The sequence below is a fragment of the Dipodomys spectabilis genome, unplaced genomic scaffold (genome assembly GCF_019054845.1).
Source record: "Dipodomys spectabilis isolate Male_0828 unplaced genomic scaffold, ASM1905484v1 ptg000231l, whole genome shotgun sequence".
NCBI classification, from domain to species: Eukaryota; Metazoa; Chordata; class Mammalia; order Rodentia; family Heteromyidae; genus Dipodomys; species Dipodomys spectabilis.
The window spans coordinates 919,481-937,434 of record NW_024870908.1 but is presented as its reverse complement, the minus strand read 5'-3'; the positions used below and the strand labels follow the sequence as shown (position 1 = coordinate 937,434).

At 50.2% G+C, this 17,954-nt stretch overlaps 1 protein-coding gene across 3 annotated transcripts in view; it reads right to left on the bottom strand.

The window, feature by feature from the left end:
- The window catches only part of Myh11 (myosin heavy chain 11), a 65,561-nt gene extending 48,780 nt beyond the window's left edge, over nucleotides 1-16,781 (bottom strand). For all 3 annotated transcript variants that reach the window (XM_042698190.1, XM_042698191.1, XM_042698192.1), the window contains exons 1-2: nucleotides 16,718-16,781; nucleotides 277-638 (exon numbers count right to left, since the gene is read on the bottom strand). In XM_042698190.1, the coding sequence (XP_042554124.1) occupies nucleotides 277-621 (345 nt within the window). In that variant the 5' untranslated portion in view covers nucleotides 622-638; nucleotides 16,718-16,781. The remainder of the gene's footprint in view (nucleotides 1-276; nucleotides 639-16,717) is intronic.
- Between the last annotated feature and the right edge of the window lie 1,173 nt (nucleotides 16,782-17,954).

Sequence of the window (17,954 nt, the reverse complement as noted above, 5' to 3'; positions counted from 1 at the left end):
AAACCAGATGGGGACCTGGGGCTCCAAGAAGTGGCCAAGCGCTCGCCTGGAGGAGCCACAATAGAGCTCAGAGACCCAGGCCAGGGGAGACAAGGAAAAAAATAACAAATAAATACACACGGCTCTGTGAACACCGCAGGGAATCTCTGGTAGCCTGAACATGTGCATCTTCAAACCTCATTAAAGTTAGCCCCACGCGGCCAGTGGCTGGCCACACGGGGGCGGGGGGGATCCCCCAGCCCACACCCCCGGGGGAGCCCCCCCCCAGTCACTCACGTAGATGAGGCCGGAAAAATAGCGCTCCCTCAGGTTGTGCAGCACGGAGGCCTCGTTGAGACAGGTGAGCTCCGCCATGTCCTCCACCTTGGAGAACTTGGGCGGGTTCATCTTCTGGATGTCATCCTTGGCCACCGCCACCTTCTTGCCGTTCTCCACCAGCTCTACCACCACCTCGTCGCCCTTCTCCTCCTTCACGCTGGCCGCCTCGAAGCCCTGCTTCTCCGACGGGACCCACACCAGCTTCTTGGCCACCCAGTCCGCCTGCGCCATTGGGCTGTTGAGGAAGTTCTTGTCCACGAAGAGAAACTTCTCGTCGTCGCTCAGCTGGCCCTTCTGTGCCATGGTGCCTGCGGGGTGCCCTGGGGTGGGACGGGCACACAGGGTCAACAGCAGGACAGAGGGGTGCCCCTCCCCCCCCATACACAGCTGACAGAAGCATCCAGAAGATACCAGAATGTTCTATTGTCAAAAGATGCACAGGGCCACATGAGTGGCCACGCGCCCGTCATCCTAGCCACTCAGGAGGCTGAGATTCTGAGGATCGTGGTTCAAGGCCAGCCCGGGGAGGGAACAGCCCTGAGATTTTTTTTTGTTTTGTGGGGTTTTTTTTTTGGGTCCGGTTGTGGGGCCTGAACTCTGGGTCTGGGCGCTGTCCCTCAGCTCTTCAGCTCAAGGCTAGCGCTCTACCACTTGAGCCACAGCGCCACTTCCGGCTTTTTGCTTTTTGCTTATGTGGTGCTGAGGAATCGAACCCAGGGCCTCTGGCATGCAAGGCAAGCGCTCTACCACTGAGCCACCTTCCCAGCCCCCATCCCTGAGGTTCTTATCGCCAGTGAACCACTGAAAAAAAAAAATAAGCGGGCAGTAGAGCTGTGGCTCAAGTGGTAGAGCGCCAAGCCTGAGTGAAAAGCTGAGGGACAGCGTGTGGGCCCTGAGTTCAAGCCCCAGGGCCAGCACGAGAAAATATTATAAGAGAAAGAGTCTAGGGGTGGTGGCTCATGGCTGTCACCCAACCCACCAGGGAGGTAGAGACAGGTGGGCGGCGATTCAGTGGCAGCGTGGCGAAATTATCAAGACTTCATCTCAAAAACAAGAGCGATGCGGCAGTGCATGCCTATAATCTCAACTACATAGGAGGCTGAGGTAGGAGGATCACAGTCCGAGGTGGACCTAAGCTAAAGCCCAAATCCCTCTCTGAAAGACAAATGAGAGCAAAAGGACTGGGATGTGGCTCAAGTGGCAGAGCACTTGCCTGAACATGAGGCTCTGAATTTATCCCGATACCACCAAAGGAGGGAGGGGGGAGGGGGGAAGGGGAAAGGGGGGAGGGGGGAGGGAGGGAGGGAGGGAGGAAGGAAGGAAGGAAGGGAAGGAGGGAGGGAGGGAAGGAGGGAAGGAGGGAGGGAGGGAGGGAGGGGGGAGGGAGGGAGGGAGGGAGGGGGGAGGGAGGGAGGGAGGGAGGGGGGAGGAGGGGAGGGAGGGAGGGGGAGGGAGGGAGGAAGGAAGGAAGGAAGGAAGGAAGGAAGGAGGGAGGGAGGGAGGGAGGGAGGGGGAGGGAGGGAGGAAGGAAGGAAGGAAGGAAGGAAGGAAGGAGGGAGGGAGGGAGGGAGGGAGGGAGGGGGGAAGAAGGGAGGAAGGGGAGGAAGGAAGGAAAGAAGGAGGGAGGGAGGGAGGGAGGGGGGAAGGAAGGAAGGAAGAAAGGAGGGAGGGAGGGAGGGAGGGAGGGAGGGAGGGAGGGGGGAGGGGGGAGGGAGGGAGGAAGGAAGGAAGGAGGGAGGGAGGGAGGGAGGGGGGAGGGAGGGAGGGAGGGAGGGGGGAAGAAGGGAGGAAGGGGAGGAAGGAAGGAAGGAGAGAGGGAGGGGGGAGGGAATGAATTATAAAACAATAGCTATAAAATTCCATTTCCTGTCTTAAAATATATTCGCAGCCTATCTAGAGGACTACGCCTTCATCAAATACAGTTACGAAAGACTGTCATTTCTATTATGACCTTTCCGATATCAGCATTTACTTCTGATAAAATACACACGACATACAACCTGCCATCTCAGTCTTTTTGGTTGGCAATGGTGGGATTTGAGCCCGGGGATTGTACTGGCCGGGCAGGCCCTCTACCACTGGCGCCACAGCCGAGACCCCATCCGCATCATCTTCAAGTGTACAGTGGAGTGGGGCACGCCTCCACCCCACTCACAACAGCCTTCACTTTGCAACACCCACCCCTTCCGCCGCCCCGGCCTCCACTGTTCCACCTCCATTTCCAAATCTCTGTTCCAAAAGAACAGAGATGTGTCTTTCTTCAGCACTCAGCACAGTGTCCTCGAGATAGCCAGAATTTCCTTTTTTAAGGCTGAATAGTATTCCACTGTATGGACAGACCCCAGCTGGCCTATTTCTTCATGTATCCACGGGTACCTGGATCGCTTCCACATCGTCGTGGGGATACCGCGTGCTGTAGTGGGCGTGGGCACGCTGCCCTTTATGCATTCTCTGTCAGATTTGACCTTTTAGAACTTCTGATTAAATTGATGATCACGGGGCTGGGAAGGTGGCTCAGTGGTAGAGTGCTCGCCTAGCATGCATGAGGCCCTGGGTTCCATTCCTCAGTACCACATACACAGAAAAAGCCAGAAGTGGCGCTGTGGCTCAAATGGTAGAGTGCTAGCCTTGAGCAAAAGCAGCTCAGGGGCAGTGCCCAGGCCCTGAGTTCAAGCCCCAGGACTGGCACCAAAAGCAATTAATTAAATAAAACCCCAGGTTATTTTTCTAGATTCCTCCTCCCCCCCCATCCCCCCAGTGCAGGGAACACATACCAAGAGCTGCTCATACCACTGCCACCATTTATGGAGTAGCTTGGTGGCCCTGAGAGCCTCCATGGTATTTCCAGAACGTTCCATTCCTTCAGAGCAGCGTGACCCAATGGCAGCTTTTCCTGGTCAGGCCACGTGCATGAGCTCCGCTAACTTAGCCAAATGAGCCAAATAATGAAACCGAAAAATAAAAGTAGGTGCAGGTGTGGGGGGGGGTGAGTGGGGGGGGGCGAGTGGGGGGGCGGGGGAGGACACCCCATCTGATCCAGCATAAAAACACAAGCAACAAGAGCAAGTGCAGGGACTGAGTCCCTGCCCCAAAGAGGAGAAGACACCGCCCCCCCCCCCAAACGCCCTGCTCCCCCCTCCTCCCCCTTCCTGGCTTTGATGCCACCGACCCTGATGAAGTGTGAAATCCTCTTTGGTCTGAAGGAAGCCAGCTGCAAAGCCCTTTCCCAGACTGGGCTCCTTGGAACCCTAAGGCCCTGAATTTCTGGAGGCTTCCCCCAGAGCCTGAGGCGTGCGGTGCAAGCGCTCTACCACTTCAGCCACATCCCAGCCCTTGTTTGATTTTTGTGTTTTTGGGTTTGAGACAGGGCCTGGTGTTACCTTTGCTCAGGCCGGCCTGGAACTTGTGGTTCTTCTACCTTTGCCTCTGCAGTAGCTGAGATTACAGGTGTGCACTACCACACCTGGCATATTGGAGATGGGGCAGGATGAGGGAAAGCGCAAAGGTCTCCCACTGTGGTACAGACGTGAAATCTGTTAGGGAAGTGCCAGGTATTATGTGCCCCTCACGAGGACCCCCAATGCACACTGGGATATCCAACTTCCTGGCTTTTGTTCCATCTATCCACCTGGGGCTCCCCCCAAATAAGAAAATAATGCTTGGCCATACAATGCCCTTGAGAACCTGCAGTGAGCCCATCAAATCATAGCAATCACGATCACAAAGCTGCTAAAGCACACTGAATGCCAGCTTCTGTGTGTGTGTGTGAGAGAGACAGAGAGACAGACAGACAGACAGAGACAGAGGAAGAGAGGAAGGAAGGGATGGAGGGAGGGAGGAAGAGAGGAAAGAAAAGAAAGGGAAGGGCAGGGAAGGGAGGAAGGAAGGAAAGAAGGGCTGGAAATGTGGCTTAGTGGTAGGGTACTTGCCTAGCATGAATGAAACCCTAGGTTCTATTCCTCAGTATACTCCATACACAGAAAAAGCTCGAAGTGGTGCTGTGGCTCAAGTGGTAGAGGGCTTGCCCAGGGACAGCGCCCAGGCCCTGAGTTCAAGCCCCAGGACTGGCAAAAAAAAAAAAAAAAAGAGGAGGGGGAGAAGCAGGGCTGGGGGAATGGCGTGGCTCTCTTGCTCAGAGCTGGAGCTCTACCACTTGAGCCGTGTGTCCAGCCCATCTTCTTGTGGTATTAGGGATCAAACCCAGATTCTTCCCCATGCGAGGCATACACTCTGCCCACTGAGCTATGGCTCCAGCCCCAGATACCATTTCATTTAATCATCTCAAAAACTCTGGGAGGGTCGTGGTTCAAAGCAAGGCTGGGCAAGAAAGTCCACAAGATTCCTACACCTCCAATTAACCACCAAAAAGCCAGAGGCCGAGCTGTGGCAAATGCTACAGCAACAGCCTTGTGCAAAGATGTCAAATGAGAGCGTAAAACCCTGAGTTCAAGCCCAAGGACCGGCACAAAAATAAACAATAAAAACGCACAGGGCAGAAGTGACAGCAACAGGGGGATTCTGCAGTCTCTCTCCGGTACAACTTGCCAATATTTAGCGCTTTAAAGTATAAGGACATGCCGGGCACCGTGGCTCACGCCTGCAATCCTGGCTCCTCAGGAGGCTGAGATCTGAGGATCATGGTTCCAAGCAAGCTTGGGCAGGAAAATCCTTGACACTCTTATCTCCAATAAACTACCAAAAAGCTCAAAGCGGAACTACGGCTTCAGCAGTAGAGTGTCAGTCTGGTGGGAAAAAAACAAAAGGCTCAAGGACAGCACCCAGGCCCTGAGTTCAAGCCCCAGGACTGGCCTTAATTAATTTAGCGATTTCATTACAGGAAATTCATGCCACCAACACATCTTAGTAGATGTGAAGAGATACACACGGGGTGAACGCCCTCAATCCGAGAAGCTCCAAAATGTCTGCCCTTTGGCGGTGCCAACGGGACATCCCCAAGGAGACTCGCTCTCCCTCCACCCTAGGTGGCAGGTTGCAGTTAAAACACACAACGAAAACGACTGCATAAACAAACAGACATGACCACGCACACGCACGCACGCTCACGCGTACAAACACGCCAGCAGCAGCAGGGTAGATGCAGGGGAGGATTCTGATGGGGTAACTGGCAACCCCCCCCCCAAATGACCACCAGGAGGCCGGAGGTTGTGTTGTTAAAGTGGGGGTGGAGGGATGAATGGAGGAAGGGTGGGAGGTAGTCATAAGATTCAACATTTCACATTTTCATGTGAAAATGAAGCCAGGCCACTGGAGGGGAGGGGAGGGGAGGGGAGGGGAGGGGAGGGGAGGGGAGGGGAAGGGAGAGGAGAGGAGGGGAGGGGAGGGGAGGGGGGGGAGGGGCAGGAGAGATGGGGGAGCATGTGGGGTGGGGTGACACTAATCAACCCACAGATTGAACTCAAAGCCTCAGGTACAACTATTTAAATAATAAAAATTAAAATTAAAAAGACAGCAGGCCTCAGGTTATATACCCAAGGCGTGCACAGGAAGGAATTTGGTGTCTAGACTGCAAAACCCCCCTAAAAGCCCCAAACTCAAGCCCCTGGGGTCCCAGGTCCACAGGAGAAGGGGCTTCCATGTCCCCACAGAGAGTCTCTAGTTCCAGGAGTTCCTTCAAATTCTTTTTGTTGTTGGTGGTCGTGGGGCTTGAACTCTGGGCCTGGGCGCTGTCCCTCAGCTCTTCAGCTCAAGGCGAGTGCTCTACTGCTTGAGCCATAGCATCACTTCCGGTTTTCTGGTGATTTATTGGAGATAAGAGTCTCACAGCCTTTCCTGCCCGGGCTGGCTTTGAACCATGATCCTCAGGTCTCAGCCTCCTGAGTAGCTAGGATGACAGGCGTGAAACACCAGTGCCCGGCTTTGTTCCTTCAAATTCTTGCAAGGATTTCTCTGAGCTCAGTGGTCTTCCTTGCCTTGGGGAGGCTGGGCAGTGGAGGATGTGGGAGAGACCCCTCGGAGGCCCGGAACTATCGCAAGTGATTCAGAAACTGACAAGTTTAATTGAAACCCCTCACAGGGGCTGGGAAGGTGGCTCAGTGGGTGCGTGCTTGCCTTGCATGCTTGAGGCTCTGGGTTCGATTCCTCAGCACCACATACGCAGAAAATGCCAGAAGTGGCACTGTGGCTCAAGTGGTAGAGCGCTAGCCTTGAACAAAAGAAGCTCAAGGAAAGTGCCAAGGCCCTGAGTTCAAGACCCAGGACTGGCAAAAAAAAAAAAAAAATTAGACAACATGCTAAATATCAAGAAAGATGGAATTAGACCATCTGAAGAGCTGAGAGACAGTGCCCAGGCCCAGAGTTCAGGCCCCACGACCAACAACAACAACAAAAAGAAACCCCTGTTATAATGTAGCTGATATAATTTGGAAGGAAGGCAATAATAATGAGGAAGTCCATCCCTTCCTCCTTTCCTCTCTCCCTCCCTCCCTCCCTCCCTCTCTCCCTCCCTCCCTCTCTCCCTCCCTCCCTCTCTTCCTTCATTTGGTGTCCATACCAGGGCTTAGAGATCACATCTCAAAGACTTTCTGGCCTCTACTGGCCTCAAACCTCCATCCTCACATCTTGGCCTCCTTATTAGCTAGGATTATAGGCATAGAAATAGTTTCTAATTACTGCTTGGACTTCCCTGATCCCCCCAAAGAGGAATGGGGGTTATCAAAAGCAATAACACACAAAAGAGAATTTAGGGACACGTTTCTGCTTTAGAGTTTCCTAGGGTTTGGCCATCTATGAGCTGTGCCACATGGGACAAGTTCCTTACCATCTCTGGTCATGTGTGTTAGAAATGCCCATCCCCTGAAGTGTGCCGGGGCCTGGGTGCTATGTTAAGACCTTCACTAATGGAGGAAGTGACATTGGTTGAGAAGCTTTCATTGTATTCACAAATTAGTAGGCTGTATTGAAATACCTTTGCACAACTACTTAAACTATATTAAAAAAAAAAAAAAAAGGCCTCGCACCCCTTTCTCCCCAAAGGGAGGAGAAAACCCTTACCTTGTGACACCCTATCTTCTTTATTGGCTGGCTGAGCTATGGAGCAAATCTGAGACTCTACTGTTATAAAATAGGGCCCCTGGCTCTAAAGACTTGATAAGAAAATGCCCATAAATATTGTCCAGCAACCATGCCCCATCCACACTGGGTAGCAAGGACCCGTGCCTGTCACCCTAGCTACGCAGGAGAATGAGATCCAGAGGATCGCACTTCAAGGCCAGTAAAGGCAGCAGAATCTGAGAGACTCCACCTCCAAAACTACCCAGCAAAGCCAGGCCACAGGCACCAGGCAAGCAAGCCTAGCAAACCCTGATACTACAGAAGAGAGAGAGACAGAGGAGAGGGAGAGAGAGCATCCCCAAAACACATTGCCTATTTTCTTTAGTCCCATTATACAGACAGAAAAGGTAAGGCACTTGAATGCCAATCGAAGTGACTTTAAAAATCTGCTTGTGGGAGAGTTCTCAAGATGGCGACGGGGCAGTAGGGAAACGCCACAGCTCTCTCCAACCAAAAAGAGAGTTCGAGTTCCAACCTTTAATCTCCCCAAGAGACCGACAACAACAAAAAGACGAACACTCAGAGAAAAACCAGAGGTGGAAAATAACAAAAAAAGAAAGAGAGGAAAAGAAGAATTTCAGAACAGAGAAGAGCGAAGACCCCTCCCCCAACCTTTACTGGCCGCGCGGCAGTGCGCCAAGCCGCCGGCCAGCCGGCCCGGCAGGGGCTGCCGGAGCCACAGAGACACAGGGGGCTGCTTGCAGATCACCAGGTACCGGATTGCAGAACAGCGGATCGCCAGGAACAGAGAAACCTACCAGCCGGGAGTCTCCAGGAGGATCCCACCCCACCCATCACTCTCCACCGGAGCGGAGAGGCTCCATCCCGCCAAAGCCTCCCGGCACCAGCAGCGCCACAAAGGGACCTGTCGCGATCGCAACGACCCGGCGGGGGGCCGCCCAACCCAGCCCGCAACCACCCCAACTGAACTCGGACTGCAACAACTGACGGACTGCAACAACAACTGACGACCTACAGGGTGAGTACCCATCAGGGGACAGGGAATCCATCAAGGGAGACCAGAGCTGGAGGGAATCCCCAGACCCTGACCTAGACTCCCTACCCCAACACCCGGACCACAGGACCCACTAAAACTGGGAACTGTTCGAGAGCCCCACCAGCCGGTGGAGCACACTCTGCTGGCCAGGCCAGAGCAAGAGCGCCCCGGGAAGGGAGCTTAAATGCTCAAGCCAGGAACAGTGCCCCTGGGTCAAGACTACCAACAGTAGAAGAAATTTGAACTGTGTCCTCCAGGCTGCATAACCAAGGTGGTATACACATTAGCACAGGCCTAACGAGCGCGCTCCAGGCTGGGGCCGGAACCAGGCCAGGGGACCGGCGCCTGAACAAAGCAAAAAGGGTCAGAAGTGGGGCTGTGGCTCAAATGGTAGGGTGCCAGCCCTGAGCTGAAGAGCTGAGGGACAGCACCCAAACCTAGAGTTCAAGCCCACAACCAGCCCAAAACAAACAAAAACACATCAGGAGCCCATAGCAGACTCCAGTATTTGGGAGAGTGCATCCAGAGCATCTGATCTTCCCAAGAGCACCCGCAGGAGCAAACACAAGCAGTCTAGGCTGCTCAACCCTTCCAAAGGCGGGAATTGCTACAGCAGAGAGCTGAGAATCCTAAGTGAATAGCAGCTGGAAATAGGCTCCCAACAGAATCCAGATCAGACACAGACTCTCTCTACCAATAGAGAATCAGCAACCAAGCAAAGACAGACACACCAAAACAAGATTGAAGAGCAGTCTCCTGAACCCCCATGCGAAAATCACAGAGAAAAATCACAAGGTTTACCACTACCCAGGACAGCAAGCTCACCTCAAAAGCCAGCAGCCACGCAGGGGAGAGCCCCAGTGGGAGCAAAGCAGGAATGGAAGACAAAAACTACATCCAAGGGTTGCTGGAGGCAATGACTCAAGAAATAAAGCGAGAAATGGATCAGAAATTGAAAGAGCACAAGGATGAACTATCAAAAGATATACAGGATATCAAACAAAAATTGGATGCAAAAATAGAAGCTGCACAAACCTCAGTAAGAAGTGAGATAAACGCCAAATTAGAGGTAATGCATACTGATATCACCTCATTGAGAGGTGAGATCAGTACTCTGAGAACCAACATTGAATCCATAAAGGGATCCATTTCCATCATGCAAACCACAATAGAAGCCACGGTCAACAGAGTGAATGAAATGGAAGGTAGAGTGTCAGATACAGAAGACAGAATACACCAACTGGACCAAAAAGTGACAGATATGGAAAAATCACTCAAATTAAACCAAAGGGAAATTCAAGAGCAAGCAGATAATGCTAAAAAATTTAACCTTCGCATAATCGGAGTGGACGAAGGTGAGGAATTCCAGAGCAAGGGAATGCAACACCTATTTAACAAGATAGTCAATGAAAATTTTCCCCACCTCAAAAACGACCATCTTAACTACATCACAAAAGCTTATCGAACACCCAACAAGCAAGATCCCAGGAGAAACACTTCTAGGCACATAATAGTAACAATGATGGATCTGAATAATAAGGAAACAATCCTGCATGCAGCAAAAATGAAGAAGGAGCTATACTACAACGGGAAAAAAATTAGAATCACTGCAGATCTCTCCACACAAACAATGAATGCAAGAAAAGCCTGGGAAAGCACCATACGAGCCCTGAGAGCCAATAACTGCCAACCCAGACTGATATACCCGGCAAAGCTAGCATTCACATTCGATGGAGAACTGAAAACTTTTAATAGCAAAGAAAAACTAAATGAATACATAAACATTAAGCCAGCATTACAAAGAATTCTAAGAGGGGGGACACAACCTGAAGAAAGCAACCAGGAACTGGGACCTGCCCCAAACAGGCATTACTCAAAGTCTAACTGAGCAAGCACAGGAGGAAAGGAAAGAAGAAAAACTTAGGAAAACGGAATGGCAGGGACAACAATGCATCTCTCTATACTTTCTCTTAATATAAATGGGCTGAATTCGCCAATTAAAAGAAAACGAACTGAGGACTGGATCAGAAAACAAGACCCATCCATCTGTTGCCTTCAGGAGACCCACCTCTCAGCCAAACATACAAACAAACTCAGAGTGAAGGGGTGGAAAAGGATCTACCAATCAAATTCCCCCAATAAGAAAGCAGGTGTAGCTATCCTGATATCTGACAAAATAAACTTTTCATTAAAATCAGTACAGAAAGACAAGGACGGACATTACATATTAATAAAGGGAACAATCCAAGAGGAGGATATAACCATCATCAACTTATATGCCCCAAATATCGGTGCACCCAGATATGTTAAACAAATGCTCTCAAACTTACAGAATAAAATAGATCCCAATACGATAATACTAGGAGACTTTAACACGCCACTCTCACCAAAGGACAGGTCTACCAACCAGAGGATTGGCAAAGAAGCTACCGAATTAAGTGAGGCCATACTTCAAGCGGAATTAACTGACATCTACCGAGTATTTCACCCTAAAACAACACAGTACACATTCTTCTCAGCAGCTCATGGAACTTTCTCCAAAATAGACCATATCATAGTTCATTCAAGGAACTTAAGCAAATACAAAGGGATCGACATAATCCCCTGTATCCTATCTGACCACAGTGGAATCAAGCTAGCTCTCAATAACAAAGCATACCGCAGAAATTTCTCTAATACATGGAAATTGAACAGCACACTCCTTAACAAGGCCTGGGTAACAGAAGAGATCAGAGAAGAAATAAAGCATTTCCTAGAACTCAATGAAAATGAAAACACCTCACAAAGAAACTTGTGGGACACAGCAAAAGCAGTCCTGAGGGGCAAATTTATTGCCCTCAGTGCCCACATCAAGAGAATGGAGACAGACCAAGTAAATAATCTCATGTTGCAACTAAAACAGCTAGAAAAACAAGAAAAAATGGGACCTAAAGCTACTAGACGAAGCCAGATAACCAAATTGAGAGCAGAGATTAACCAATTAGAAAATCAGAAAACCATAACCAAAATAAACCAAACAAAAAGCTGGTTCTTTGAAAAAATAAACAAAATTGATGGCCCGTTGGCAAGATTAATTAAAAAAAGAAGAGAGGAAACCCATATTAATAGGATTAGGGATGCCACGGGAAACATCACAACACGTACCCAAGATATCCAAACAATTCTAACAGACTACTTTCAAAAGCTATACTCTCTAAAGGAAGAAAATCTGGCGGAAATGGATGCATTTTTAGAGAAATACAAGTTACCCAAACTGAGCAAAGAAGAAGTTAACCAATTAAATAAGCCAATATCCTATAATGAGATACAGGAAGCTATCAAAAGTCTTCCAACAAAAAAAAGCCCAGGACCAGATGGATTCACAGCAGAATTCTATAAGACCTTTAAAGAAGAACTAATACCCATACTCCTCAAGCTCTTCAGAGAAACAGAGAAGGAGGGAGCTATCCCAAACTCATTCTACGAAGCCAATATCACACTCATCCCCAAACCAGGCAAAGACCCAACCAAAAAGGAGAATTACAGGCCAATCTCCTTGATGAACACAGATGCAAAGATCCTTAACAAGATTCTAGCTAACAGAATCCAGAAACACATAAAAAAAATAATACACTATGATCAGGTAGGCTTCATCCCAGAGACACAGGGATGGTTTAACATACGTAAGTCAATAAATGTAATCCAGCATATCAACAGAGCCAAGGTCAAGAATCACATGATTATCGCCACAGATGCAGAAAAGGCCTTTGATAAAATTCAACATTCATTCATGCTAAAAGCTCTGGAGAAAATAGGAATAGAAGGAACATTTCTAAAAACAATAAAAGCCATTTATGACAGACCAATAGCCAATATTATACTTAATGGGGAAAAGCTACAACCAATCCTCCTAAAAACAGGAACAAGGCAAGGATGTCCACTGTCTCCACTCCTCTTCAACATAGTCCTAGAACCCTTAGCCAGGGCAATAAGGCAAGAAAAAGACATTAAAGGGATCCGCATAGGGAAAGAAGAAGTGAAACTATCCCTTTTTGCAGACGACATGATACTATACCTCCACGATCCCAAAAACTCCATCCCCAAACTTTTAGAAATCATAAGTCACTTCGGCAAAATAGCAGGATACAAAATAAACCCACAAAAATCAGTTGCCTTCCTATACACTGATAACGCACAGGAAGAGAGGGAAATAAAGGGAGCAACCCCATTCACAATAACCTCCCAAAAAATAAAATATTTAGGAATTAACCTAACCAAAGATGTAAAAGAACTATTTAATGAGAACTATAAAAAGTTAAAGAAAGAAATTGCAGAAGACACTAGGAAATGGAAAGACCTCCCATGCTCCTGGATAGGCCGACTTAATATAGTAAAGATGGTGATACTTCCAAAATTAATATACAAATTCAATGCAATTCCTATTAAAATCCCAATGACGTACATCACTGAAATACAGAAAACAGTCCAAAAATTTATATGGAACAACAAAAGACCTAGAATAGCCAAAACAATTCTAGGGGATAAAGACAATATGGGAGGGCTATCCATGCCGAACTTCAAACTCTACTACAGAGCTATAATCACAAAGACAGCATGGTACTGGCACAAAAACAGACCCGAAGACCAATGGAACAGAATAGAAGATCCAGATATAAATCCACAGGCCTACAGCCAGCTGATATTCGACAAAGGAGCCAAAGACATACAATGGAAGAAACACAGCCTCTTCAACCGCTGGTGCTGGGAAAACTGGGCAGCCACATGCAGAAAACTAAAAGTGGACCCCAGCCTATCACCATGCACCAACATCAACTCAAAATGGATTAAAGACCTTAACATTAAACCTGAATCTCTGAAACTACTGCAGGACAGAGTAGGAGAGACACTTGAACTAATAGGCACAGGAAGGAACTTCCTGAACAGAGTCCCAGGGTCACAACAAGTTGGAGAGAGACTCGACAAATGGGACTACCTTAAAATAAAAAGCTTCTGCACAGCTAAATCTATCGCAACTAAGCTAGAAAGACAACCAACTAATTGGGAAAAAATATTTACCAGCAATATATCAGACAAGGGGTTAACATCCTGTATATACAGGGAACTCAAGAAACTAATCCCTCCCAAACCTAACAAACCAATTACTAAATGGGCAAGGGAACTAAAGAGGGACTTCTCAAATGAAGAAATAAAAATGGCAAAGAAACACATGAGGAAATGTTCATCATCCCTGGTGGTGAAGGAAATGCAAATAAAGACAACCCTGAGATACCACCTTACCCCAGTCAGAATGTCCCACATCCACAAATCAGCCAACGACAAATGCTGGAGGGGATGTGGAGAAAGAGGAACCCTATTACACTGCTGGTGGGAATGTACACTTATACAACCACTTTGGAAAGCAGTCTGGAGGGTCCTTAGAAAGCTAAAGATTGACCTCCCTTACGACCCAGTCATACCACTTCTAGGCATCTACCCTGAACAACAGGAACCAATATACAAGGACACGTGCACCTCCATGTTTATTGCAGCACTGTTCGCACTAGCTAGGATATGGAAACAACCTAGATGCCCCACCACAGATGAATGGATCCAAAAATTGTGGTATCTATACACAATGGAATATTATGCAGCCATTAGAAATGACAAAATAATGGCATTTGCAGGGAAATGGATGGAGCTAGAAGGAATCATGTTGAGCGAGGTAAGCCAAGAACGAAGAGACAAACGGTACATGGTCTCCCTCATAAGTGGATGCTAAATCCAAAAGGTTAGTGATACGACAAAACTAACAGGACTTAAGAAACAAAGAACTCCCGCTCATCTGGTTGAACCACTACTAAATATCCTCATGCTGCTGATCACAAATATGGTATATAACATGTGAACACTGTTATATATTACAGACTGTGGTAGACAATTTGCTCCAGGGAAGTTAGAATGAACTTGTGACTTTGAAATTATGTAATCATTTAATCACAATCAAAAAAAAAAAAAAGAACCTCGGGGAAGGGAGGGAGGGAGGGGATGGTAGGGGGAAAACAATGGAGGGGGTAACAATGTTCAAGAGGAAGTGTACTCATAACCTCACTCATGTAACTGTGACCCTCTGTATAGTAGCTTTACAATAAAAAAAAAAAAAAAAAAAAAAAAAAAAAAAAATCTGCTTGTGGCCTTCTATGATTCCCTTAGATTTGAAAGTGGGTTTTTTTTCTTCTGGGAAAAATGGAACATATTTTAGAATTGCCCAGTGGTGCCTTACAGCTTCAGTGACACTTGTTTGGATAGAATGCCCAGAGGAAAAGAAGAGGCAATTCCCATCAAAAAAAGAAAAAAGCAAGCAAGCAAGCACCGTCCTTTCCTTCCAAATGTCCTGGGCTGTGCTCCCCAGATCTTCCTGAGGGGGACCAGAAATCCCTAGGGCTCGGCCAGCAAGGCTGGGTAGCTGGCCGGGGGGGGGGGGGGGGCCTGGGGCTGGGCTGGAAGCTGGAAAACACTACCATACATGGACATGTTTGCCTCCATCTCAGCCCTCCCAGGAAAAGTAATGATAAATCCATAACAAATACCTTGTACGGAATCGTGTGTCTATTTCAGACATGATAATAAAAAAATACGGTGTTTAGGAGTCAAACTTGGGGGGCTGCTGAAAGGTCGCCCCAAGAATCCAGAAGTACCTGAGGTCATCAGCACCAGCGACAGAACTGTTCCATGTTCTTTTCAACCCAAAGTTCAGTTTATGTTTTCTCCAAAGAGGAGGATAAATATTTACGATGCTGCAAGAATTTGGTCCTACCAGAAACCTGACTTCTAACGAGAAGTTTGAGTCTACAGTAAAGAAAGAAAGAAAAGAGACCATGATGATGAGCTATAGGGCATAATAACCCTGGCATCAGATAAACCAGGGAATGGGCTCGACCATTTATTTGCTGGGTGCCACGGATAGTGTCTCAGCCTCTCTGAGCATCAGCTGTCTTCTATACTAAACAGGCCTCCTAATGCTTCTCTGATGAAGTTGGGCAAGGTTTAAATGAGATCAGTTAAGTGATCTCATAAGAATTATGTGGCATCAAGCACCAATAGCTCATGCCTGTAATGCTAGCTAGAGACCGTCATCTGAAGATCACAGAGATCGAAGCCAGACCAGGCAGGAAAGCCTCTTATCTCCGAGTAACCATACACACATACAAAAAAAAAGCTGGAAGTGGAGCTGTGGTTCAAATGGCAAAATAGCTAACGGACAGTTCCCAAACCCTGAGTTCAATCCCCAGGATTAGGACAAAAGAATAACTCCTGTGATCATTCCAATAGAAGCCCATCAAGAGTAGCTATCTTCCTGGAAGACTCCAAGGGCTTTCAAAAATCATCTTCCCCCTCTTATTTCCCATCCTGTCATTCACAACTTTCAGACCAGCCCCTTCGAGCTCCTTTCTTTCAAATCCACTCCAAAACAGTAATTCTAAGCAAGCCAAAGAACTGAAGACAGAACCAAACCAAAAACAGCTACGCAAAGGAGTGTATTAACAGTCCAGCCTGACTTCCCTTTGAAACCCTCTGGCCGGCGCACAACCCAATCCATCAGTCCTAATATTAACTGAAGCTGCTCTCTCCCTGCCCTGAGTTTTCTAAATATTTCCTTTGTGTGTCTGTGTGTGTGCGCGCCTGGACTTTTTGTGGAACTTTTCTAGAAGTTGCAAGATCTCCACACCAGCCAGCCCGGTCTTGGTTTTTTGGGTGTTTTTTTTCCCCTGGCTACTCCAACATCACACCCCAGTTTGTTTCCATGTGGGAAACTCCAGCCTGAGCTAACCTAGCGCAGGTGCAGGTCCTGGATGCAATCTGGGACTTGGCACCACCTGTAGAAGGTGCAGAGGGCTTGCATCTGGGTACACAAGCCTCACACCCATGGGCCTCCCCTCCCCTCCCGGGCCCCAGAGCTCCTGCCCACCCACTTCTAGCCCAACCCTGGGGTGATCCCGTGCACCTGGGCCGCGCTCTGCCCATCTGCGGGGTAGCAAAGTGCTTCAGGGCACTTTTTTTTTCCTTTTTGGTGACCGTGCAAAAGCTGCTGGGCATGAGGTGCCCGCCTGCAGGGCCGCCCGCGAGTCCCAGCCCAGCACCCCCTTTCTGCTGCACCCTAGCCATTCATTTTCCCAAGACGAGGCACCCCGGCGTTGGGCCCAGGCCTGGCATCTTGAGGATGGACGCGGATGGACGGCTCGCCACCCTCCCCTAATTGCCCCCCAGGCTCCCCCCCACCCCAGCGCTCGGGGACCCCACTGGACCTTCCAGCCCAGACCTCCCCTTCGCCCCAGGGCGCCCCACAGCACTTACAGTCCTCTGGGGGGGCTAGGAGAGGAGACACCGGATGGAGAGTCAGATCTGGCGCGCTTCCCAGGCCCGGGCGTCCAAATCCCCTGCGCACCCCTGACGCCTGGCTTTATAGAGACCCCGCGCAGCCCGCGGGTGGGAAAGGGGCGGTGGGCGGGGCGTGGACGGAGGGGGCGGGGTCTGGTGGCATGGGCGGAGTCTGTAGGGGCGGGGCTTGACTTTATAGAGACTGCTTGGCCTGTGAAAGGCGGGGCCTGGTGGTGAGGGGCGTGGCCTGTCTATAGAGACCCTGGGGTGGCCTTTGGGGCGGGGCCTGGCGGACAAGGGCAGGGCCTGGAGGGGGCGGGGCCTGACCGGCGAGCATTGGTGAGCGGGGCGGGGCCTGGCGGGACGGGGCGGGGCCAGCGGGCGCTCTCCGCAGCGACCCCTGCAGGAGTCCTGGGGAATCGCTGTCACCGGCCCCAGGCGCACCTGGCCCGGGTCACATTGGGACGACCCGTCCTGGCGGGTCTGGCCATTCCTGGTGGTCACTGAGGGGGGAGGGTCCCCTGAGGCGGCGATGATGGAGGGGGGGACATTGGAGAATTTCTTCCCTGGGCCAGGGCCAGCCTGGGGCGCTGAGTTAATTAACCTCTTCCTGCCCGGATCCCGTGTGCCACTTTGCTTCCCAGCGCCCCCTCTTCGCGCTGGGGACACCACCCCGGTGTCTTCTCAGGAGCCGGCCGCGGCCGCTCGGGCTGGCGGTCGGAGGGTGGGACTGCGTGGCCCTGCAAGGTGCTGCCCGCATGCAGAGCGCGGACCTCTCCGATCTGTCCCCCAGACAACCCGGGGGAGAGCTGGGGGTCCTGTGGACCCGGGTGCCGCAGGACCCCCGTCCCAAGCTCTCCCCAGGACCTCGGGCCCGGCTTCCCGTCTCCTCCTCTCTGGCTCTCCATCAGTTGTCACTCAATCTGTCTGTCCGTCCGTCTTCCCCCCGTGCCTCTCCTCCTGTCCCTGTCACACACACGCGCGTGCACACACACACACACACACAGAGGCCATAAAAGGAAGTCGAGGCAGCGCGCCGGCCCCGCGCCAAGGCCGCGCTCCCCGCGCGCACCCGCTCCGCGGCCCCGGGCCGAGCCGGTCCTCCCTCCCCGATCCTCCCTCCCCGGTCCTCCCGCCCCCGACCCTGGGCGGGGGACAACCCAAAAAGGCCAGGCGCGGGCGCCTTTCTGCAGGAACTCCCCGCGCCGCATAC